This window comes from Haplochromis burtoni, unplaced genomic scaffold (assembly GCF_018398535.1).
Source record: "Haplochromis burtoni strain Fernald_Lab_line unplaced genomic scaffold, NCSU_Asbu1 Contig_25, whole genome shotgun sequence".
Classification (NCBI taxonomy): Eukaryota; Metazoa; Chordata; class Actinopteri; order Cichliformes; family Cichlidae; genus Haplochromis; species Haplochromis burtoni.
The window spans coordinates 3,398,301-3,422,167 of record NW_024582386.1 but is presented as its reverse complement, the minus strand read 5'-3'; the positions used below and the strand labels follow the sequence as shown (position 1 = coordinate 3,422,167).

General features: G+C 41.4%; 3 protein-coding genes across 4 annotated transcripts; 2 read left to right on the top strand and 1 right to left on the bottom strand.

Moving 5' to 3' along the window:
- Nucleotides 1-1,677: 1,677 nt before the first annotated feature.
- Nucleotides 1,678-3,747, bottom strand: LOC102297056 (lens fiber membrane intrinsic protein). 2 transcript variants are annotated; one of them, XM_005917403.3, is made up of 5 exons: nt 3,484-3,747; nt 2,657-2,865; nt 2,328-2,477; nt 2,095-2,229; nt 1,678-1,978 (listed from the first exon to the last, which is right to left on the bottom strand). In XM_005917403.3, exons 2-5 carry the CDS (start codon nt 2,829-2,831, stop codon nt 1,917-1,919), a joined length of 522 nt encoding a protein of 173 aa, XP_005917465.1. In that variant the 5' UTR covers nt 2,832-2,865; nt 3,484-3,747; the 3' UTR covers nt 1,678-1,916. The 2 variants fall into 2 exon arrangements, with proteins under 2 accessions (XP_005917465.1, XP_042074878.1); XM_042218944.1 differs by lacking the exon at nt 3,484-3,747 and adding an exon at nt 3,299-3,452.
- A 1,201-nt stretch (nt 3,748-4,948) lies between these two features.
- ubqln4 (ubiquilin 4) lies at nt 4,949-13,835 on the top strand. The gene is made up of 11 exons (XM_005917402.3): nt 4,949-5,201; nt 6,618-6,769; nt 6,950-7,098; nt 7,198-7,460; nt 7,618-7,776; nt 7,939-8,161; nt 8,317-8,456; nt 8,890-8,973; nt 10,796-10,911; nt 10,990-11,155; nt 12,376-13,835. The coding sequence occupies exons 1-11, from the start codon at nt 5,058-5,060 to the stop codon at nt 12,526-12,528; spliced, it is 1,749 nt and encodes a 582-aa protein (XP_005917464.1). The 5' UTR covers nt 4,949-5,057; the 3' UTR covers nt 12,529-13,835.
- Nucleotides 13,836-16,105: 2,270 nt separating this feature from the next.
- LOC102297348 (ras-related protein Rab-25) lies at nt 16,106-18,724 on the top strand. Its single transcript, XM_005917404.3, has 5 exons — nt 16,106-16,390; nt 16,925-17,120; nt 17,349-17,542; nt 17,721-17,801; nt 17,887-18,724. Exons 1-5 carry the CDS (start codon nt 16,354-16,356, stop codon nt 18,009-18,011), a joined length of 633 nt encoding a protein of 210 aa, XP_005917466.1. The 5' UTR covers nt 16,106-16,353; the 3' UTR covers nt 18,012-18,724.
- The last annotated feature ends 5,143 nt before the right edge of the window (nt 18,725-23,867 follow it).

Sequence of the window (23,867 nt, the reverse complement as noted above, 5' to 3'; positions counted from 1 at the left end):
TATATATTTTTTAAGTATTATGACTTTTAGTTAAGTGGAGGGTCTGAATACTTCTTTCACCACTTAAAAAAATGATGATTCAGTACAAATAGACATTTCAAGCTCTTGTGTAGCGTCACTTTTCATGTAATGTGGCTAGACATTAATTTATAAATGTGCTCACTATTTTGCATGCCACTTTTCTGCACTGCTTTTTTAAAAATCAAATATTCTGATTACCTGTTGGACCCCCTTGCCTTGTTCTTGATGCCTCTTTGTGCCAAAACCAAAAAAAAGTCTTCAAAATCCCCCAACAGACTGACAGCACAAGGATGGCATGTTAGATGTGAGAAATATAACACGTCTGCAAAGTCAGATTTACTAGAGATGTTGTCACATAAATCATCAGGTTGTGTCAGTGAAACCTAAAACCTTCCAGGTGCTCTCAGTGACAGCAGCAAACATTTATGAGCAGACCTCTTAGAAGGGCGACCTCCCCTGCATTTTTGTGTTTCCACCGTGTGTAGTTGCCAGTTAATAACCTTTTCATTTGATAATAAACCTCTCTTGATTCTGGTTACAAATCAAAAACAAAACACTAATGTTAACCTTAAATCTTAAATGTGTGTACAGATAGATGAATAAAAATATATCAGTACCCTTTACTCTGTTACTTTGTTTCACTCTGTTGCTATAAAAATGTCTTATTGCAGGACTGTATTAAGTCCTTAAAATAAAAACAAAATTGAAAAAATTGCCAAGTCATACCACAGACTGTAAACCCAGACTCGGGTGAAAGATTCACAGAGGGTTATGAAAGAATCTGGAGAAAAGCACACAATATTACAAAGCTTCTCTCTCTACAGCAGCCACGGGTGACCAAGTATGGAAACTTGGACCAAGGGATCTGTCCACCGACTGTTTACATTTCTCCCATTGTTTCTGCGTCATTGAGTAGCCAAGCATTCATTACCTGAACAGCTCCTGCTCTCTTCCTTTAAGCTGATTCGAGAAGTGGATGAATACCAAGAAAAAGACGGAAGCAGTTAGTAAAGATAAAGGCAGTAAAACAATCGCTTGCTGTGGACCCTGCCCTGGTGTGTGCCCCGGTCTGGGAGCTTGGCGTTCCTCTCAAAATCTATTCTGCTGTTTGTAGCCTGTTTGACACACAAACACAAACAATCTCCCTCTAGTTTTCCATGAGCTGTCAAGCCTTAAGGGGATGTCAAAAATCAAAGGCAAAGCTCTGCCTTTAAACAACAGCCCAAAAAATATCATATATTTTTCTATTACTTTGGGGAAATCTTTGTCAGCTGTATTGAATCTGATAGCTTCAGGGGGAACCCCGAGACAAGAATATTCCCCACAGAGGTTTGATGTGCTGTTCTTTGCTTTGTGGATTAATATTTTTGCATTACATACATTCCTCCAGTAGAGTTTGCTTATTAATAAAAAGTATTTCCATTAGTCTGCGGTGCTGAAAGTTAAAGGAGTGACTGTATAAAAATCTGATCTACAAAAACGACAACCTTACCAGGTATTTAATCCCTGATTTGATGTTTAATATAGTGGCCCTACATTCCTCATCAAATCTGACTAAGATAGGACTTCCGTGGTGTTTTAGTGCTGCCATCTCCTGGTGAGATTTCCACACAAAACTTAAGCCAGTAACAAATTACACTAGTAAAAACAGCATCAGTCATGTTATAGCTTTATTAGTTTCGTTTGTCCTCTATATTGTTATTGTGACTAAAAAAAAATCTGTACTGCAGTGACTTTTTAAAAACATGCTAAACAGACCATCAAAGACCTCCAGCATCGGTATAAGACGTCATCTCTTCAGTAGATCAGTCAAGGCCACCTTGATGGGTTTTGCCTTTCGTGTATTCGAAGAGGCAGCATGTCTTTATTTTCTCAAACAAGCTGCCTGTCTCGCTCTAGCGTGGTCCGGTTCCTCTCCTGCATTCACACATTCTGTAGGCACATATGTAGAAAATACCTGCAACAGGCCGAGATGAGGCTTTGATCATCAAATATATTCGAATGGTCGGATTTTAGGTATTTAATGGTAACTTAAGCAGTTATTGACTTTTGCAACTGGATGTCCTTTCTCACCTGCAAAGAAGGTCATGAGCATCGCCACCCAGCCGAGTATATATGACCAAGAGAAGCGCCAGTCACCAAATCGCTTTCCCAGGAAGTTGATTGTCACCCCAGTGTAGATGGCCATCGCCAGGAGAACAAAGAAAGCTGAGAGGGCGATTCGGATGCACATGTCAGTGATTCTAGTGCCATTATTACTGTTTCTGTTGGTGTGTTTTTGCCGACTCAAAAGAAAGACAACTCACTTGAGACGAAAAACATGATTCCTGCGGCAAAGGAGCGGTTGAACCTTTCAAAGGAGGAAAAGTGCGCAAAGGACATGATGCCAGCAATGATGCCTGCAAAGCACGACATCCCTGAAAGGATCATGAAGGCCCTGGTGGCATTCCAGTAAGCTGGGTGAAAACAGACAGAAATGAACAAGGCATGTATGACAGGATTGTTTTGATTGTTGAGCCAAATTCAATTGATTTTATTTCACAGCCATGTCAATATCCAAAAATGAAAAACAGACATATAAATGTACCCACTCCTTTGATTTGTTACAAATACTGTGGTACCCTGGAGCTCTTACCTATGCTGTCGGTCTGCATGTAGCACTTGTTGGACATGCAGTACCTCCAGAGACCCTGGTGGGCATAATTTCCAGAGAGTCGATACTGCATCCAGTAGTCCGTGGCAGTGGAGACCACTAACAGGATATTACCCACTATGGCACAGAACAGACCCCCTCCCATGAAGCTGTACATTTTGAGCAGAGATAATGGGGCCGCTGTAGAGCACCTGTAAAAACAGAAAACGATAGACATTTTTCTTACACTGTAAAAGCCTGTTTGATCAAAACCTGCAAAGAAAAGGTTAAATATGTCACAGCTGAAACAAACACCTGCAGTGTGTTTCCGCCTTTGCTCTGTGCATATGTGATAGTAGAACATTACCCAACCTAAAATACGTTAAACAGAAAATTAAATGTTCACGATCATTCAAATTATCCCAAAACTACACAAAGGCGACAGGAAAAAAAGGGGAAAGGGAGCTAATTATGAATTTTTTTAGCCCTGTTTGAAAATAGCACATAAAGCCAACCAATCCACAACAAGTACACTGGAACAACATGAATCTGATTGAAAATATTACTCTATATACAATCTTAGAACAATCACATTTTTAGCTGTCTTTTACAGAAATCCAGCATTTGATTAGCAGTTAACATTACCTGTTCTTTAGAGGAAACATTACTGTGACTTGAACAAGCAAAATATGTGTAACAGCTACTCTGTGTGATGCCGCAGTTTGTTTCTCATGTTACGCCGGTTCTTCTTCAGCAGTAAGTGACCATGAACGCAAACGTGACACTGGAGGATAAACACTCAAAAATAGCAGTTAAATCTGATCCCTTACCTCGTTTCTGGAAATGCACCTTTCTCTACTGCCCGCCTTCCAGAGGTAGATAGAGTAAATACGAACAGGCAGAGGGGGAGAAGAGAGAGCAGGCTGGAAAGAGAGTGAGAGAGTCAGAGACAATACTACAACTGTAAAGTTGTCCCCTCTGATTTTTTGTTGAGGAAAGCAAAATCTTTTGCTGCCATGAGTCTCGCTCAGTGAGATACACTTGAATGAAACACCACAGGGGCCACGGTGCAAATGACACGCGTGTGCGTGTGTGTGTGTTTGTGCGTGTGTGTGTGCGCAGTCTCTGGCATTTGTGTGCCCTTAGAGAAGGGGTGTTCCTTTTGGGGGGTTTTGTTTGTTTGTAAATGGCTTGCTCTAGAACTGGGGATGTGCATAGGTATGCAGGACTGTCAGTGTCAATGCAACATGCTGAAGCAAACACTTTTCTTTCAGCTCTTACCCCCTGTGGCAGCATGTACAGACACATATAGAGGCAGCGCTCTATACAAGCCGTATCTCTGTCACAATTTAAACCTGATACAGTATATGTTCAGATCACGAGCTCTACCCTGCAGACAAGGTTATAAAGGAGATTTTTAACTAGTCTGAAACATTTTAAAAACAACTTATATGGTTCACAAAATGAAATAGGAAAAAACACACCACACACTTGGATGTTTAGTCACCTAACACTGACCTATGAATCATTAAAGCTTAAAGAGGCACCTAAACTCACGAGAGTAATCGCTGTTTTGTCTACACTTAATAGATACCTTAGTAAAGAACCAATTTACGTATTATTTTAGGCACAGACTATCACAAAAACACATGATTGTTTTACATTTCTATAGCTGAATCTGTGAAAAAGGCCAAAGATGACACAATTTGATCGGCATAAGACAGCAGTTTTGCAATAAAAAGTTGATTACCAAAGAGCTAAACTGCTGAAAACACAGCAGATGATGGATGAAAGTCACGTCCTTAAGGGACAGGAAAAAATCCAGTAAAGCCCTGATACAGAACCTGAGAGATGCATCTGGACCTTCACTTAATTTGTTTTCCTATTTACAAAGTTTTTTTTTTCCGTATATATTGTATTTCCATGGACGAATATGGCTCAGCACTGTACTTTTAAAAACAGAACGTTTTGTTTCTACATGCTTTAAGTTTAAATAAATTTTGTTTTGTTTTTGTAAAGTTTGAATAGAGAAAATCGATAAATGTATGAAAGCTTGGGTGGCTTTTCTCTCACCTAATACCTAAATAAATAAATAAGAATACGCCGGTCTAAAATAAAGAATGTATGTAAGATACCCGATGTGCTGCCAAAAGCCTGATTATAGTGCAGACATGTTTTAGAAAATCATTTCCGATTTTGTTTATTTGGGGGGTGGGGATGTTAATCACACGTGTGATGTTTTAGAACATCCGTTTCCTCTGGTGATACATGTGATGACCAATGATGACCAGGCAGAGACAGCGTACATACGGGAGCTTGTGAAATTCGTTCTGGAAAGAGGTTTGACCTCTCATGATCCGGAAGCCGACGCCAAGACCCGAGCTGTTCCATCGGCGGAGTAAAGATGGCTGACCAAGGCGCCGCAGATCCTGGTAATAACAACAATAATAAACCTGAAGCCTCCGAGGGAACTATTATAAAGGTCACAGTGAAAACTCCTAAAGACAAAGAAGAAATCGCCATCGCAGAAGATGCCTCTGTTACTCAGGTTGGTTGGGTTTTGCTGGTGGGGAGCTAGCTGCTGCGCCTCTAACGTCATGCCTCTGCCCACAAGTTCAGCTAGGAAGCTAACGAGCTAGCCCTGTTAGCATTTGTCGTCACTCTAGCCGGCAACCAGGGGCTTTGTGAAATTAAAGGGGCTGTGTGTAGCGGAAGTGTTGCCGCTTAGGGTAACAAATGTTCGGTGATATTAACGTTGGTGACATCCAATCGAGGAATATGACCACACAATAGATGAAATTGCGAACCGGTTAGCCTGCTAAGTGTTAGCACTTAGCAAGTTAGCCAGCCAACTTGCTAGCAGAGCCATTAGCTAACTATGTAGCCAAACAAGTGTCAGCTGACGCTTTAGTTATGCCACTACCACAAGTAGGAACCGATATAACCGATAGTTGATGTAACCACGACAGGGGTTTCGGATTTTCAACATACTTTAATTTTCTGTTTCAGCCCGACGGCTTTAGCGAAAGCTAAACTTTGCTTTCCCTCTAGAACATTCTCAGTGCTGCCCCTGAGTCATTGGGCTTTCTTGGGAATATACAGTTTCCCAGTGTTACTGTTGGCTTGGCGACGTGGGGCACTGAAAGCATAACGCAGTCTTTTTAATCTCAATAAAAGGATAATCTCTTCAGATGTGTTTGTTATGGCTGCGTTGCCACTGAATGGTTGTGGTTTCACTGTTCATACATGCTAGCCATGTTCTTTAATCTGTTCATGCACACGGGCCTGTGTTTGTTTGATGTACATAACATTTAGTGCAATGACCAGGTTACATGTATAAGTATTAAATTGTTTAAGTTGCATTGTATAATCATGCGTATTTACTTGTGTAGATTCTGTGCTGCTTTTACACAGAGGTTGCTAGGCCCCTGTGAACGAAACGATAGTAGTCAACAATTCTGGGCCATTATTAAACCATGGTACTGATTCCTTTTTTAAATTCTTCTTTTACAGAAAGCGGTCTTAAAGCTTTTCATGTTTTATCAAACAGAGTAAAGTTGATGAAAAGTAACAGGTAGACATTGACCATTCTGATTTTCTAAAGGGCTGATTGCAGTCAGGAAGGCTGATTATAGGGTGCTAGTGATTTCTTTTTCCTTTGTCCTTAAAATACTCATCAAAGGTGTACTTTATCAAAGTAATTTTCACAAAGTGTTGAAAGACTAGTGGTAATCTGATAGATTTAGAGTGCATGGTCCCAGATAATGGGATATTTAGAAATGGCATCTGTAATGCCAGAGGTTTGCATCAAAACAGAACCAGATAATAGCAGCATGTCACGTGAGTAATTATCTCTTCCTTTATATTGTAATTTTCATTTCCAGTTTCTGTCTCCATCTCTTCTCTTTTTGTAAGACATTTTCTGGTTCACTTCTTATGTTTTTACTTTTTTCTTGTCTTTTAGTTTAAAGAAGAGATCTCGAGGCGATTCAAAGCCAAACAGGACCAGCTGGTTCTGATTTTTGCAGGGAAAATCTTAAAAGATGGCGACAGCCTCAGCCAACATGGCATCAAAGATGGCCTGACAGTGCACTTGGTCATAAAAACAGCACACAAGTAAGTCAACAAACCATGCTGATTCAACCAAATGCTTCGTATCTGTCTTCAAAAAGGATTCATTAGATTTACAGTTCAGTCTTTTTTTGTGCATTTGGATTCATGTTTCTCTTCAAAGCACAAGGCGTTCACAGCATTACTAAGTTTGTCTTTTCCCCCCCCAAAAAATCATCTCTGTAGGGCGGCAGATGGTGGTAGCACATCAGCCTCTAGCTCAACATCCACCCAAGCAGGCAGTACCTCCACTTCAAATCCAGGCACCAACCCCTCAACCACAACAGGCTCTACTGGCTCAGCCCCACCACCCACACAGACGCCCAACATACTGAGTAAGTGCAACTTTGTGTAATTTTATACAGGCAAACACCTTTCACTGTTTGAGAAATGCGGTGTGTTTAACCAGCACTCTCCAATCTTTCCTCCTTCAGCTGGCTTCGGTGACCTGGGTGGTCTAGCTGGACTGGGCATGGGCTCGGCTAACTTCATGGAGCTGCAGCAGCAGATGCAGAGGCAGCTTATGTCCAATCCAGAGATGCTTTCTCAAATTATGGAGAACCCGCTGGTGCAGAACATGATGTCAAACCCAGACTTGATGAGACAGATGATTATGGCTAATCCTCAGATGCAACAGTTGATGGAACGCAACCCTGAGATCTCCCACATGCTCAACAACCCTGAGCTTATGAGACAGGTAAACAGAACTAAGAAGGGCTGAATGTGTCATTCAGGTAGCACAATATTAGATTCCCACTATATTATCTGCCTTTTTTTAAAGGATTTTACAAGCTCTGTTTAAAATGATACCTTGATTCAGTTGTTTCCTTTCCTGTTCTTATAACACCTCACAGACCATGGAGCTGGCCAGGAACCCAGCCATGATGCAAGAAATGATGCGCAACCAGGACCGGGCTTTGAGCAACTTGGAGAGCATCCCAGGAGGATACAATGCTTTGCGGAGGATGTACACAGACATCCAGGAGCCCATGTTTAGCGCTGCCAGAGAACAGGTATCTGTGAGGAATACTTGCTGACAAATGTTTTGTTTTTGTGCACTGTTGGTGCTTGTTGAACTTCTCACTCATTCTGTAGTATTTGTTGTCTCTTTTTTGTCAGCATTGCATAGCTAGTAGTATTCTGACAGTTGTGTTTCCAAATGTGCCTCCTTGTAGTTTGGTAGCAACCCATTCTCAGCTCTGGGAGGGAGCTCCGAGTCTGGTGCCCAGCCATCACGGACAGAGAACCGAGAGCCCCTACCAAATCCATGGGGGCCACCAACTTCTTCTAACCCTTCTGAAAGTGGAGGGGGCAGCACGGGGAGCAGTAGTACCACCGCAGGCACCACCCCAAGTGTGTCGAACCCTCTGGGCATCAATCCTGGCAGTCTGGGAAATGGTAAGCCAGAGCGAGCCTGAATTCCTTAAATTTAATATTATCTAACTATCAAATTATTTATTTGTAAATAATACTTTGATGTAGTGAATTATGTATACATTACTTTTTTTTTGAATTTCTTGTCTATATTTTCTATTGTTTTCTTTTCATTGTAGGCATGTTTAACAGCCCAGGCATGCAGAGTCTACTGCAGCAGATCTCTGAAAACCCTCAGCTGATGCAGAACATGCTGTCTGCTCCCTACATGCGCAGCATGATGCAGTCACTGGCTCAAAACCCAGAGTTGGCCTCCCAGGTAAGCTTAAAGATGGATACACACACACACATTTAAACATACATATAATGCACAGCCATGCAGAAAACAATTAGATTAAAATATTTTTCTGTTCAGAATGTGCATCAGACAGGTGCACATGTTTATACATAGACAAGTGGATCATAATGAACAACTCTGTTTAAATGTACTGTCAGTATCAGGTTAGCCACTGGCATTAAGACAATACAGAGATTGTCTTTTAAGCTCATATTTAGACCAGAGCAGCTTCATGATAAAGTGCTGCTGAGTGATACTAAAGACATATTGATTAGGTTACAGCATCAGTTTGAAAGCTGTGGTGAGGTGCTAAAATGAATTTACTTAAATCTTTCTATTATTTTAGTGAGTAAGCAGCATAGCCTGATGTGGAATGATCATTTTGCTTGACTGTATTTCCCTTTTTCTCTACCAGGTTTTGATGAATAACCCCTTGTTTGCTGGAAACCAACAACTGCAGGAACAGTTCAGAGCTCAGCTGCCTATCTTTCTGCAGCAGGTACAGCATATTTGTTTAGTTTAGTACCGCAGTTCTAGATTTGCATGTTTTCTATAAAAGACTGTAACAAAGAATGGAGCTGATTAGATCTGCAGGGTGGCATAATGAGCCTCAGTCTATGTATCTGCCGAGGGTACATGATGAATTATATCATTAAATAATATGTATTTAATACCTGATTTAGAAGTTAAAATACATTAAACACATTGAAATATGAGGAAATTACGTGTTTCATTTTTAATTAGAAGTGAATTTGGCAGTAGTATATCAAATGATCACCCAGAAGGGTGGAAGTGACTGTCGGTTTCATAGTTAACAGACTCCATCTGGGCAACCAAACCACAAGACAACAACACACAAACGGCTCCCTCACAGGTGCTGCTGCGCTCACTTAGAGCAGTGCTGGCAAATGTCCCAGGTTCTTTAAATAAAACTGAAATCTGAATATTAGAAGAATCTCCTGAATAGTTGTTATTTGTTAGTTGAGTCGCTTTCCCACTTGAGTCAGTTTTTGGATAATTGCATCAATACAGTTTCTACTGTTCTTCTTTCTCACATGTACCACACAACATGTCACAAATTTACAGCAAAGTGTCAGCTTTCAAACTATTGGCAGTACTTCACAGGGTTCACTTGAGGGAACTACTGGACCTAGCATGCAGGAAATATTTGCTAACAGTAAATGTAGCAGAATATTACCTGTGGCGCTGACACAGCAGCACCATTTGACATAGCATGAACTTTGTACTAGGTAGCTGGAAAATGTTTGATGTAATTGCGTCTGACTTTTAGTCTGTGAAGGTTCTCAGTCATCCAGGTCATCGTAGTCAAAGGGGCTTGCAAAGAAAAGCGTCTGGACTTCTTTAAGTTGCTTGAAGACATTTCACCTCTCATCCGAGAAGCTTCTTCAGTTCTAAGGTCAAATGGTGGAGAGTCCCAGATATAAACCTAGTGGGAGAATATCCCCCCACAGAGGAACAAAAGGACCCCCTGATGATCCTCTAATCGCCTGAGCTACATCTATGTCCATCTATGTCCACTGTGAGCGACCATCTTTGAACAGAGGCAGTGGTTTACGACACCAACTGTCTGCCATCTATAATCCAGCTTTGAGTTCCCTCCCCAGACGCCTGAACGCCCACTCACATCCTGGGCCATCTGACCTCAGGAATTCGCATGATAAGGTGGGGCCAGGTTTCACAAAGAGCTCACCCGAAACCCTGGCTCATTGGGACCCACACCCAGTTTCACACCTTGGCTCAGGCAATTAGAGGATCATCAGGGGTCCTTTTGTACCTCTGTGGGGGGATATTCTCCCATCCATCCATCCATCCATCCATCCATTCGCTTCCGCTTATCCTTTTCAGGGTCGCGGGGGGCGCTGGAGCCTATCCCAGCTGTCATAGGGCGAAAGGCGGGGTACACCCTGGACAGGTCGCCAGTCTGTCGCAGGGCTAACACATAGGGACAGACAACCATTCACACTCACATTCACTCGCACATTCACACCTAGTGACAATTTGGATTAATCAATTAACCTATCCCCACAAGTGGGATATTCTCCCACTAGGTTTAAATCTGGGACTCTCCACCATTTGACCTTAGAACTGAAGAAGCTTCTCGGATGAGAGGTGAAATGTCTTCAAGCAACAAGAAGTCCAGACACTTTTCTTTGCAAGCTCCTTTGAGTCTGACTTTTAGGTTGTCCAATGCACCTCTGTCAGCTGAACAAACCTGCAGTGCATGTGTGAAAACAGCTGTAACGCTCACACAATTTAGACTGCTAATCCTGTGACAATTTCAATGAACTGTTGGGTTGCAGATGCAGAACCCAGAAGCTCTGTCAGTGATGACCAATCCACGGGCCATGCAAGCTCTGATGCAGATCCAGCAGGGCCTACAGACACTGCAGACAGAAGCACCAGGCCTCATGCCCAGGTATGCTAACACACATTTAAACATCGTTCATTTTTGAGGTGGATATACTCTCTGCTGTTAATTTTTCCTTCATCCTAGTTTGATGCCAGGTGGAATTCCTGGAATACCCACAGGAGGGGCCATGCCCACAGAGAACCCTGCATCCTCACCCAGCAGTGCTGGAACAAACACTGCCCAGCAGCAGCTGATGCAACAGATGCTCCAGATGTTTGCTGGAGGAGGAGGTGGAGGCGGAAGCGCAACGGTACACATGCATAGGAATTACAGTACTGTGTCTTGAGCCACATTTCTTTTTATATTTTGGTGGTAAAATAGGACATAGTTCCAGTGTTTTATTGAAACATGGAAAAGTATAAAAACTGAGTTTTTTTTTTTCCAGTTTTAACAGGGTTTAAAGTCAACATTTGGGTTCACTATCTTTATTCTTCAACATAGTCTGAACTCTCTTAGGCAGCTGTTTTGTCATGTCTTCGGGAATAGATCTCTAGGCTTCTTGAAGGACATTTAAAGCTCTTCTATGGATGTTTGCTGCCTTTTGTTCCATCCTCTGTCAAGATCATCTCACACTGGATTTTGACATACCTCAGCCTTTTCTCACTGTTTGTCCTCCTTATGAAATGGCTTCTTGACAGCCGCCTTCCGTTTAGACCATATATGATGAGACTTCAGTGAGCGATCCACTGAAGGACCAGATGTACCTTGCTGGTCCTGTGTCAGGTCTTTGCTGGAGTTTTTCCTTTGTCTTAAAGGTAAAGTCTGTAAAATCTCACTAGATGTCAGTAGATTGCAAATTGCAGTTAACTGAATTCAATTTTTCTTACCCCTCTTAATTCAAATGTATAATCATAGGTACAGTGAGCACTGGGGTACACACTACACTTTAAAATATTTGAATAATGTCAACACTTAGCAATGAATAACGAATAAACTTTGTAAAAGGTGTCCACAGCGTGGTGATGAGTCGCTGAAGCGTACTTCTGGCAAATGACAGCAATAGTGTGATGAGTTGAGGATATCCTGAACTTTTTTGTCATCAAGTGCTGCTTTGTTTCACTGGTCTCTAGCTCTCTAGTCACATACATAAACATAACTAGGTGGAACACTTGAGTTAGGTTGTTATCTTTGGGTGGATGATTTATCTGCCTGTGTTAAGTGGTCAAATAACATTCCTGTGAAAATGGTCAGGTAAAAGGACTGGACTGAAATGAGTGGAAAATCAGCCAAAGAAAAACATTGAAAGGCCTTCAAAAAGCCTTCTTGAGGACGCTTTTTAAAAGGACAGAAAAGTGGCTAAGCAAAATATAAAGAAATGGTGGCTCAAGACTTTTGCACAATACTGTACAATTTGTGAACATGTGTGCTCTCAGATGAAATGACTGCTTTACAGAAAAAGGGGGGGGGGGTGGACATGGTCACAGTATGGTACTAGTATAATTTGTCTCGCATCTCATTTTGTCGTTGTAGACCCAGACCCCAGAGGTTCGGTTCCAGTCCCAGCTGGACCAGCTTAATGCTATGGGCTTCATCAACCGCGAGGCCAACCTGCAGGCGCTCATAGCTACTGGAGGAGACATCAATGCTGCAATCGAGAGACTTCTGGGCTCACAGCCCTCGTAAAGACATACAGTACCTAGTGATACACAGACATGCGCATACATACCTAACTCACAAAAACACCCAGCATCTACAGAGAACCAAAATAAATTTCAGTGTATTGTCCCCAACTTAACGGAACGAACGTGGGCAGGATCTATAAGACCTTCACTCTACATCTGTTCTCAGATCATGCCCCATTTCCCATACTTTCACTCTTTGCCACCATCCAACCAGATCTCTGTCAAGAGTGCTGCCGTAGAGTTGGACTGAACCACTCTTACCGTAAAGGGTATTCTGGTGCAGAGAATAAGAGTGAAAATCTCTCCTGGAAAGGGATTCCCTACCATTTTCACTATATATTGTTTTCTTCATGTAAAACTGGAGTAGAGTGCTACAGGTTAACATTTTCATGATACAAATTGAACCCACGTGATGTGATTGGCATCTGGCTCTTTTTCCTACATGGCTGCTGTGAGGTTTGCTGGTATTTAACTAGCAAATTGATAAATGAAGATTTTCTGATTACAGGTGGCAAACCTGAGTGTTAGCAGGAAGGTATCTTGTCCACGCAGATGATCCACCTTATTTCCTCCTTTCCTTGTTCTAAAGATTCTACTTAAATGGCTGTCATTCCCCAACAGCTTTCACTATTTATTGCAAGCTCTTAATAACATGACATAATACGTCATTCAAGATAAAAGTGCCCACTCACAGGTGCAGTGGCTTTTCCCCTCTGAGGCACCATTGCTGTGCCTGCTGTCTTCCACTGCCCTATCATCAGTGAATTGCCTCACTCAGTGGGTTATTGAGGACCCTGCCCCAACTAAGAAAATTTCACGCACCATCCAGAACTTTAGCCATAATCAGATATCACATCGCAGCGTCTCTGAAGCAGAGGGCGCAGTTAGAATGAATAAGAATGAAACAAGTTTTGCTTTCGTTTTAATCTTATTCTTCATTTTAATTTCTCTTTTGAGGTGCAGTTAGTACCTAGAGGTGATTTGTCTCATCAAAATAAAATGGAAATCAAATGATTAACGAAAAATGAACGATGGAACGGCTTTACAAACAACTCTGGTACAGTGGCATCATAAATTTCTCAAATCAAGCCTAGGTTGTTTTATTTTATTTTTTTTTTATTTTTTTCCTTTTGAAATTCTCAGCAATGTAGTTGTGGTAACCTTGGCAACTGCTGCTATAGCTTTGCTTTGTCTGTTGACCTCAGCTGGAAAAAAAAAAAAAAAATGAAAATCCATCTCCGAATTGAACATGTTGGAACTAACTTTTAACAGTACTGTACTAAAAAAATAAAACATGATTTAAAAACAGCCCACACATGTGTCAGTTGATTATGAAAGTTAATTTGTATGAAGTCATTGAACTTTGTTTCTGTTTTTTTGTTAAATGTGAAATGTTGAAATCTGTAAGATTAGATCTACTTTTGGAGGGTTTTTTTTTAATTTTTAATTTTTTTTGTTTTTAAACACAGTTGGCCATCCTTTAAGGTTTTAGTTTGGTACCACTAACTGGATGATATTTTAAATATTTTAATTTTAAATACCTTGGAAGCTTGCTGAAAAGTACACAGATTACTATTAATGATGCTTAAAAGTTCCAGGAAGTGTTTTCATCTCTGATATTAATTTAGTCAGTTAAAATCAATATTTTCACTATTTGTAAGGAAATGTCTTGTCAAAAATGAACTTACTGTATATTATTTTTATCTTTTCTATTGATTCAAATATTGTATTTCTTACAAAAATAACGTGGTAATTCCGATTTTATACAGTCACAAATAGTCTGTAAGACAAACATGTCACTATAACAATAACACGCTATCTTCTTAGAGTGCTGAGTTATGAATTACTGTTTGAGCCTGAACTGTTTGCTGGTTTGTATTCATATAGGATCGATTGTAGCTGTGTTCTGCTAATCACAATAATTAAAATATACTTTAAAAAAACATAAAGGAACATTTTGAACACATCAGATCTACGAAGAAAAAAAAAGGAAATGCTTGATATCTACATTGATATAGACTGGGTAATTGGTTAGGAATGAAAGGATGCCAGATATTTTAAAGGAAATAGTAATTATTAGCCTACAGGTGGCTAAATTTAAAGACACAAGTGAAAAAAAGATGTGGCAGACTAGTCAATTTGACCAAAGCTTCAGTTTATCAGGTATGCATACTGCAAATGCAATGTCAGGGTAGGCTCCTAATGAGACTGGATGGTCTCCTGGGAGATCTCTCGGATCCAGATCTGGGCATCGATGATCTGGAGAATGAGGTGCAACCTGATGGTGTCAGACGGACTGAAATAATAATAATAATAATGATGATAATAATGTCCAAGAGGTGTTTTATTGGATTTGGGTCAAGAAAATGTGGGTGGGGTCACTGATACCAGTTCATACATCCCAGAGGCGATCGTGGCTCAAGAGTTGGGAGTTCGCCTTGTAATTGGAAGGTTGCCGGTTCGAGCCCCGGCTCGGTCGTTGTGTCCTTGGGCAAGACACTTCACCTACCGCCTACTGGTGTTGGCCAGAAGGGCCGATGGCGCGATATGGCAGCCTCGTCTGCCCCAGGGCAGCTGTGGCTACAACTGTAGCTGCCTCCATCAGTGTGTGAATGTGTTTGAATGGGTGGATGACTGGGTGTGTAAAGCGCTTTGGGGTCCCTAGGCGAGACTAGTAAAAAGTGCTATACAAATACAGGCCATTTACCATTTCCTGCGTACTCTCGCCACATGAGGCCAAGTATTGTGCACCAGGAGAAATCCAGGACCCACTGCATCAGTGTAGGGTCAGATGGCAGGTCCAAGGACTTTCTCCTGATACCTAATGGCAGTCAGCCTTTGTCCCTCCATGAATATGCCTCCCTAGAACCTCACTGACCCACCACCAAACTGGTCGTGCTAAACATTGTTACAGGAAACAAAGTTTGTCACAGCTTCTCCAGCTGGTCTGTCAGGGTGAACCTGCTCTGATCTGTGATAAGCACAATTCACGAGTGGTGTACTTGGCAATTCTGGTTTTCTACACTAAATTCCAGCTGGGCTCCACAGTCCATAGAGAACCCTCAGTCACCCTCATGAAGTCTGTTTCTGATCGTTCGGTCAGAGATATTTACACTGTCAAATGCAAAACTAGATGAGGGACAACTGTCACTGTTGCCTCTCTAGTGCATCTGTTGTTAATCTCATCAACACTAAAGCAGCTGAAACTGAATAACAATCCCCGCTGCTACTTAACTGATCAGTTAAATATCCCAGAAGTTTAACTGACTTATTGCTATATGCTTATTAAATTCTGTTTAAGCAGTGTGTTACATAATAGTTAGTACACTATAAAGCACTCTTAACTCCAAGTTTAATGATCAGAAAGGTGGGGAATGATGACGTGTGTTTGCACACAGAAACCAACTTTTAAGTGAGGTCACACCACAAATGATCAGAATCAGTGCGTGAATAGAGCAGCAGAGGGTGGAGACGCTTCATGACTACCTGCCAGTGGTTCTACCTGTTCCACCTGCTCTCCTCCCTCCAGCCCTCCTTTGGGTGTCAGCTGATGAGAGCTCAGGACTGCCTGCCCTCAATCTGAAGCTACCCACTATACGTAGATAAAGAAGCAAGCGGCTCAACCAGTTCCCTTTTTTCTTTCCATTCTTTTCTTCACCTTTGCTCTCTCTCCACATCGGAGAGAGAGACTCAGGACTGAGGCTGGATTTTTTTTCTTTCTTTCTGTTTTTCTTTCTTTTTTAAACTCTACTTTGGGAGCTAATATTTAAAGTGCCTTCAGGATATTTACTTAGCAAAGCAGGAACCGTTCGCCTCTGAGTGCAGCATGGGGTCTGATGATTCGTACAATTTTGTCTTTAAAGGTGAGTCATGTTTGCTTAAGCTGTGATTGTGTAGGAAGACATGAATGTCTTTTTCTCTGTGTATTATTGCGTATTTGTAGACAATGAAGCTGGCAGGTACAACTCCGGCTGTAGCTGCCTGCTGCTATTTCCAAGGAAGTGAATAGAGCAGGGAAAGTAGGAAGTGATCGCTCTGTATCCATTCGGCTGTAAACCATTTAACCTTTGACCTATTATAGAAACATATAATCTACACGTTATAATCTTACAAAGAGCCTCATGTGCATGTGCATGTTCCTTATTAAAATAAACTTCCATTCATTCCAAAGTGAAATCAGCCCCAGGGGAGATGTGCCACGTCTGTGTGGTGTCATAGTGTCTAGTATCTTTTGAGGGTGACAGAAAGTCTGGATATAAAAGAATATGTTTCAGCAAGTTACCATGAGATAGGTTTTTCCTTGATTTGTTCTAATACTCAATGTTGTTGGTATCTAGTTTTTTAATCAAATAAAGGATTAAGAGCCATTTCAATACCTGTTGTGTGTGTTTGTTTAGTGGTTTTGATCGGAGAGTCTGGCGTAGGAAAGAGCAACCTTCTGTCTCGCTTCACCAAGAATGAATTCGCCCATGACAGCCGTACCACCATCGGTGTCGAGTTCAGCACACGGACCGTGCAGATTGATAACCTCACCATCAAAGCTCAAATCTGGGACACGGCTGGCCTGGAGCGCTACAGAGCTATCACCTCAGCGTGGGTACACACACATAAGCACACACACCATTTACAAATGAGTAACAGACACAATTGAGGTGGGAATTATGAGATTATCAGTGTTGGCTCACACATGTTTGCCAGTTTAAGTAACACTGATTGCACTGTGTTTAATTAACGGTCACACCTCTTTCATGCACAACACCTACTTAAAGGAATTGTTTCCTGTATGAATGTAACACCCAGCCCATGTGTGTTCCTCCTCAGGTATTACAGGGGAGCAGTTGGAGCGCTGCTGGTCTATGACATTAGCAAGCACTTGACCTATGAGAGCGCAGAGAGATGGCTGAAGGAGCTGTACGACCACGCAGACCCTCATATTGTGGTCATGCTGGTGGGAAACAAAAGCGATCTGGACACTCTCAGGACCGTACCCACAGATGAGGCCAGAGACTTTGCAGGTAAGTTAAGTAGTATTGTATAGTTATTTCTTTAATGTTGTTTTGGAATATTTCTAATATATGAGACTGATTTTATTTCTATGTCTTGCAAAAATTCTCATAAATGGTGTTTTCACTGCTAAATACATTTTGCTCTGTATTAATGTTTTTTTGTTTTTCAAACCCCGGTGTGATTCAGAAAAGAAGGGTCTGATGTTCATGGAGACATCAGCGTTGGGCTCCACCAATGTTGAAGCAGCTTTCAGTGAAGTTCTCACAGGTAAAGGTGCCCAGAAAGAGCATTCACACCCTCACTTTGACTTGTGTCCGTGTTGATTGCCAATCTTTGTCTCCGTTTTCTCCAGCGATCCATAAGAAGGTGGCAAGCAGAGAGGTGACCCGTGGCTCCATCAGTGCTGTGACCCTCTCCAGCCCCCTTGGGCCAAGCAGTGAGGCACAGGAGGAGCGCAAAGGCTGCTGCAGGAGCTAATAACAGACTGCGACACCCCCCCAGAAAGATCTGCTGTGTACATACTGAAGCATCACCATGCTTGACTGTCATTCAAGCGAGGCTTCTGCTTGACACTGAGCTCTCAGTGTTCAGGCGTCTTTCAGTATACCGTCTGTACAGTATCTAATTTACTGAATAAGTGTTGCAAATGGTAATTCACTTTCACATTTTATACATATTTCTTTTGATGGCTGATGGGCAATTTCTGCATTAGATGACATTTTTTCCTTTATGTTTCTAGAAATACTTTGTAATTTTTTATTACTTTTATAAAGGAATCCAGAGGGAACGTCTTGGAATAAGTTATTTATGCTTCTTCTATTTGCTTGTACTTGCAACAAAAAATCATGAAACATCTCCATGAGACTCGAGCTATGTGGAAAAAGGAGATAAAAGGAGGTGAAATAAATAAAGTTATAGTGTTACACACTAGCTGAATAAGACTGGTCCAGTTTGAATCAATTCATATGCTGTTAGATAAGTTAATCTTTAAAAAATTGTATTGGTGGAGTTAAATGAGGACCGATGGTATACCTACATCATCATAGTTAATGCGATTTTAGGACCAATCACATGTGTTGTCAGATTTATGACTTTTGGGGGGTGGGACTGAAGTGGGGTAAGTTTGTCTTCACTGCTTTCTGACAAACACTGAAGTAGAAGTAAGGTAATAAAAAGAGCATCAAAATCAATGTAAGGAGCAGGTTGTCCTACTTGAAACCAAAAGTCACTGTTGATTTGTTCAATAAACTGGTGTGAGATGATTAGAGTTTTGTGACATGGTGCATTATCCTGCTGGAGGAAGGCGTCAGATGATGGGTAAGCTGTGGTCATAAAGGGGTGGGCATGGTCAGGAACAGTACTCCTGCAGGCTGTGGTGTTTAAACAATGCTCAGTTGGTGATAAGGGTCTCAAAGTGTGCCAAGAGAATATCCCCCACACCAGAGTTATTAAAGTTTTGTGTTTTCTAAGTAGTTTTATTTAATTTTTTGTTGTTTATTTTAGTTTCAGCTAGGTTACAGAGTATACTTTCTTGTTTCAGTTTAGATTTTATTGTTGGAAAAGATTTAGTTTTAGCTTAGTTTTCATTAGTTTCAATGTTAGTTTTAGTCTTTTATAATTATTATTGTCTGAGGCAAGATATTGGTATTCCAATAACAACACAATGCTTTGAAAGCAGATGACTAACAGTCTTGTAAACATCTCACAAGTCTCAATAAACACATTTATCATGTGTCATCAGGCAGGTTAATAATACATTTTTGCTTAATTAACAGATACCAAAGGTAAGAACATTTCCTTTCTCTATATATGTGTTATTTTAGTTAGTTAGTTTTCCAAGGTCACAAAATGTTTCAGTTTTTAGCCTATTTTAAGTCAACTTTAATAACCTTGCACCATAACATTGCAGGATGGAGCCATGCAAATTTTGATCCTACCATCTGACTGACGCAGCAGAAATCAAGACTTGTCAGATCAGGCAAGGTTTTTCTATTTTCTGTTGTCTAATTTTTGTCTGTGTGAGTTTTAGGCTCACTTTCCCGTTCTTAGTTGACAGAAGTGGCACCAAGTGTGGTCTTCTGCTGCTGTAGCCCATCTGCTTCAATGTTTTATGCATTTCTGCTTGGTTGTAATGAGTGGTTATTTGAGTTACTATTACATCCTATCAGCTTGAAGCAGTCTGGCCATTCTTCTCTGCCATCAACAAGGCATTTGCACCCAGAGACCTGCTGCTCACTGGATATTTTCTCGCTGTAATTCCATTTTCTGTGAATCCTAGAAATGGTTGTGTAGGAAAATCCAGTAGATCAGCATTTTCAGAAATAGACCAGTATGAATTATGTCCATTGATTTTCTTATCATTTCAGGGTGCTCTAGATTATATTAGTTGTCACGAAGCAAGAGGCAGGGTACACCTTGGACAATCTGTCAGCCTGTCCCAGGGTAATGCAGAGATATAGATAAAAAAAATTCACACTCACGTTCTATGGTTAATTTAGGACCCCCGGTTAACCTAAACTCATGGATGTCTTTAGACTGCGGGAGGAACCTGGAGTGCTTGGCGAGATTAATATAATATACAAAACTCCAGGTTTGAGGTATAGGTCAAGTAGTAGTTTTTCCCCAAGTGGCAGAGAGATGGTGTCACACCAGCATGATTGGTTTTCAGATCTTGCCCAATGATAGTCCTGAGATGGTCTTTGAAGGTGCTATGTCTCCTCTCAACCTGTAGATGGCACTGCCGATGTTACAAGTTGAAACCACAGCCCGAGGGTACTATAGTGAAATACATTTGTTCCCCCTCTCATTCATTTAGTAACGCCTACATGTCTCATACTCCTGTCTCATCTCTTACTATGCATCACATTTACGTTCATTATATTAAGTTAGCAACCTTTGCTGCCTATGATGTGAGGTATTAATTTACATTTTCCCCAGACTTGGTAATTTTATGTCAACGTGTCCACTCGCAGAAGATCTCCAGACTATGGATGTAATTGTACAAGCTCATATGGCACAACTGAGTGAATATAAATCTACAGCGGTGGTAGTTAATGACATTCTGGACAGATAGTGCTCTATCTCTGGTTCACAGATGTGCATGAGGAGCCTTTGCTGTGGTATGAGCGTGCATGTGTGCTGCGTGCATGCTGTGTCCCCAAGCAAGACTTCTCTGCCGGAGATGATTTTGCTACAGTGAAATGACCACAAATGCTTTTATTAAGCTTCTCTCATGAAAATATGATAGGAAGGCTCTGCACCAGGCAGTAAATGTTTAATTATACCTTGTGAATGGGGATATTTTATAGGCTGAGGAAAGACATCTGGTGTAATAATCCACACAGGCTGAGCAAGCTGCACAGGTTGAAAGCCTGGTCACCAAACCTGTAAATTTTGCTTCATCCCATGCCTATAAGGAAGGTTTATACTTACTAAATCTCTTTTAAAAAAGAAATAAATAAAAAAAATACAGGTTCCTTTATTTATTCTGAATGAAGAGGGCTGAACAGTGAAGCAGCATTTCCGTCTGCTGATTGTTCCAATTTTTTCCTAGTGTGTCAGTGTGTTTCTGACCCAACCTTGAAAGTAAGGCTCTCATCATGGTTGGAAAGAAATGGATTTAGCACAAACATATGGTGGCTATTACTCGCATGCTACTAGACATGTGTAAGTTGTAAAAAGTGTGTCTTAAATCAGGACTCGTATATATGCTAAAGTGATAAGTGCAATGGCACCTCTGACCCCAACATGGATCTGTTTATCTCCGGCTTACGATGCCCCCCTCTCCATCCCTGCAGCACTTTGTTTCGCAGGGAAATCTTGGAGTTTTAAGTCGGAGCATCAAATCTGTACGGTTTGGGTTGTAAACTATGTTTTTCTTATGACCTTTAACTCTCATTTCTGTTGCCTTGCAGTTTCTCTTCTGCTCTCCAAATCCCGCTTTCGCAAATTGTGTCTCTCACTTGGTTTCTGCCTGTCCAGAGCTCATTTTCACTTGTTTATATCCGCTTCCTGTATTTGTTTGTTTATATGCATGATCAGCAGTGATATAAGTCCTACAATCATAACACAATCCCACTCATATTTACATTTCATCTAAAGAGAAAACAAAACAGAACAAAAACCCCCAGCTCTCCTCTGTAGCCATTTTTAAAAATTAATTTTTTTCACTTCCTCACATCTAAAGTACTCCAAACACACACACGCATGCACATGACTTGAAAAATAAATTGTCAGCTTTTGAATCAAGCAAAGCAGCAATGCTTGCAGTAGAGTGACAGCAGTTTTTATTTTTAATGTTTATTCAGCAGGATATTTAGACTCATTAAGTTAGACTTTTAGTTATCTTTGGGGGGGGGATCCAAATTCAGAAATGCATGCTAGTTTGCTGTTGTGCAGGTGGCAGACAAGGTCATGCACTAATCAGAGGTTTAGCCCTTTAGTGCCTCCACATGTACAAGTGCCATTCAGCAAGACTGAACCTGAATGACCAAATGAGAAGAGGTAAAGTGGTTTGAATGCATGTCACCCACTTACCTGCTTTTCACTGAATAGCAGCATCATGTGGGCATGCTTAAAAACGCATTAAATACATAACTTGCACCTGTTGCAGATTTTTTTTCGCACCTTACTGTGTGGGTTCACAGCTACAAATGTGCACGACGTGAAAACAACGTCTGGGCGTGAGTGTGTGTGACGGCCTACATTCCTGCATCATCCCGCATCTGTCAGCAAAGAGCACACACTGATATTTCCACATCAGCTGACATCATCGCATAAATAGAATCCAAGTCAATGCCGCTGATTGCCATGGTGATGTTGTTATGGCGACCAATCAAAAAGAGAGGTGAGCTGATGGGTGCCTGTGTGTGTTCTCAAAAAAATATAAAATAAAAAGGCGCAGTGGAGGAAAAGAAAGCTGAAAATGGGCAGAGAGGTGGGTTACTGCCTCGAGTTCATCGCAAGCAAACTGTTAAATAGTGCTTTCATCGATCTCTGTTGAAGACCGGAGGTGTTTTAGTCTCGGCTCGGCTTATCGTGGAATTAAAACGTCCTATAATTCAGTTCTCTAGATTAGTGTTTGCACATTTGTCTGCCCCCTCGTGCTTGGCTGTATCGCCTCCCCATATACTCGAGTCAATTAACTCCTTTAAAAGCCTCTAATTTCATAACGGAGCCCGTTGTGCTTGGCTGTCTGTGCTCAAGGCCCAGCTGGGGTCACAAGATTCCTTTCCAGCATGCAATTAAACAGGTTGACAGCCACAAACGAGGCTGAAAGCCTCAGCATCGGTCCACTTAACATAATATTACATACCTCAGTTGCCATGACAGCCTCAGTGTTTGTCTGTGAGTCAGTGATGCTAAACAGCTGCAGGTGTAAAGCTATTATTTCTATTATTAATTATTTATCGATCTGCTATTTGTGGGCTGCTTCGAGCTGAATCCAGAAACAAAGTAAAGTAGGAGTGCCATTAACACATTAGCTCTGCTGTCACAGGTGAGCTTTCTGCCTGCTCTCAAGTTTGAATTTTTGCTTTAAGTGATGACATCTGGAGAGTGGGAAGCAGGCAAGGCTGTTCTGGCACATTAGCACAATAAAGTCTTCTATCCTCAGTCATAACACCTGACTTTTGTGTAGTTTTGCTGCTCTGACCACAGCTCCACTGATCCATTTTCTTCAAGGTGGCCTGACAAAAGTTTGGCGCCAATATTTCAGAGGTGATTTCTCACCCTGGCACCACTCCTACACTGGAGGAGAAGAAGCCACGTGGCTAAAACTAGAATGTGAAACCACGGGCTTCCAAATGTGTGACACTGAGATGAAGCAAAACTTTTCAGCCATCTCCAGCAAAAGAATGGGACAGGCAATAACAGCTAGCGCACATAGCCCCCTAAAAGCCCTCGGCTCTTTCTCAGGGGAGCACAAAACGCCTGGCAGCGCGGCGAGTGACAAAAGGGGCGTGAAATTGAGTTTATGAGTAGATGTTTCCATGTCTGTATTTTCCTCCTCCTCAGCTTTTGTTCCATGTGGCTCATGAATGGAGGCGCAGTCCACATGAAATGGCTCAGGCTGGAGATACGCCCTGAGTGTAAAGACACCGCATTTATTTGTGAACAAGCGCATCACACACTATTTTGTTCCACTGAATAAACACTACTGAATGACTCAGAGTGAGGCCTGTTGCGTGCCACGCTTTTGTATTATTTATGTTCACTTAATGCCTGGTTTGTGTGGCTTCTTTTTGCTTCACTTGTTAATCACACATTTGTGTGTGCCTGTCTGTTTATTACCAATTAAAATAGCCTGTGAGCACACAAAGTCTCTGTCTCTGT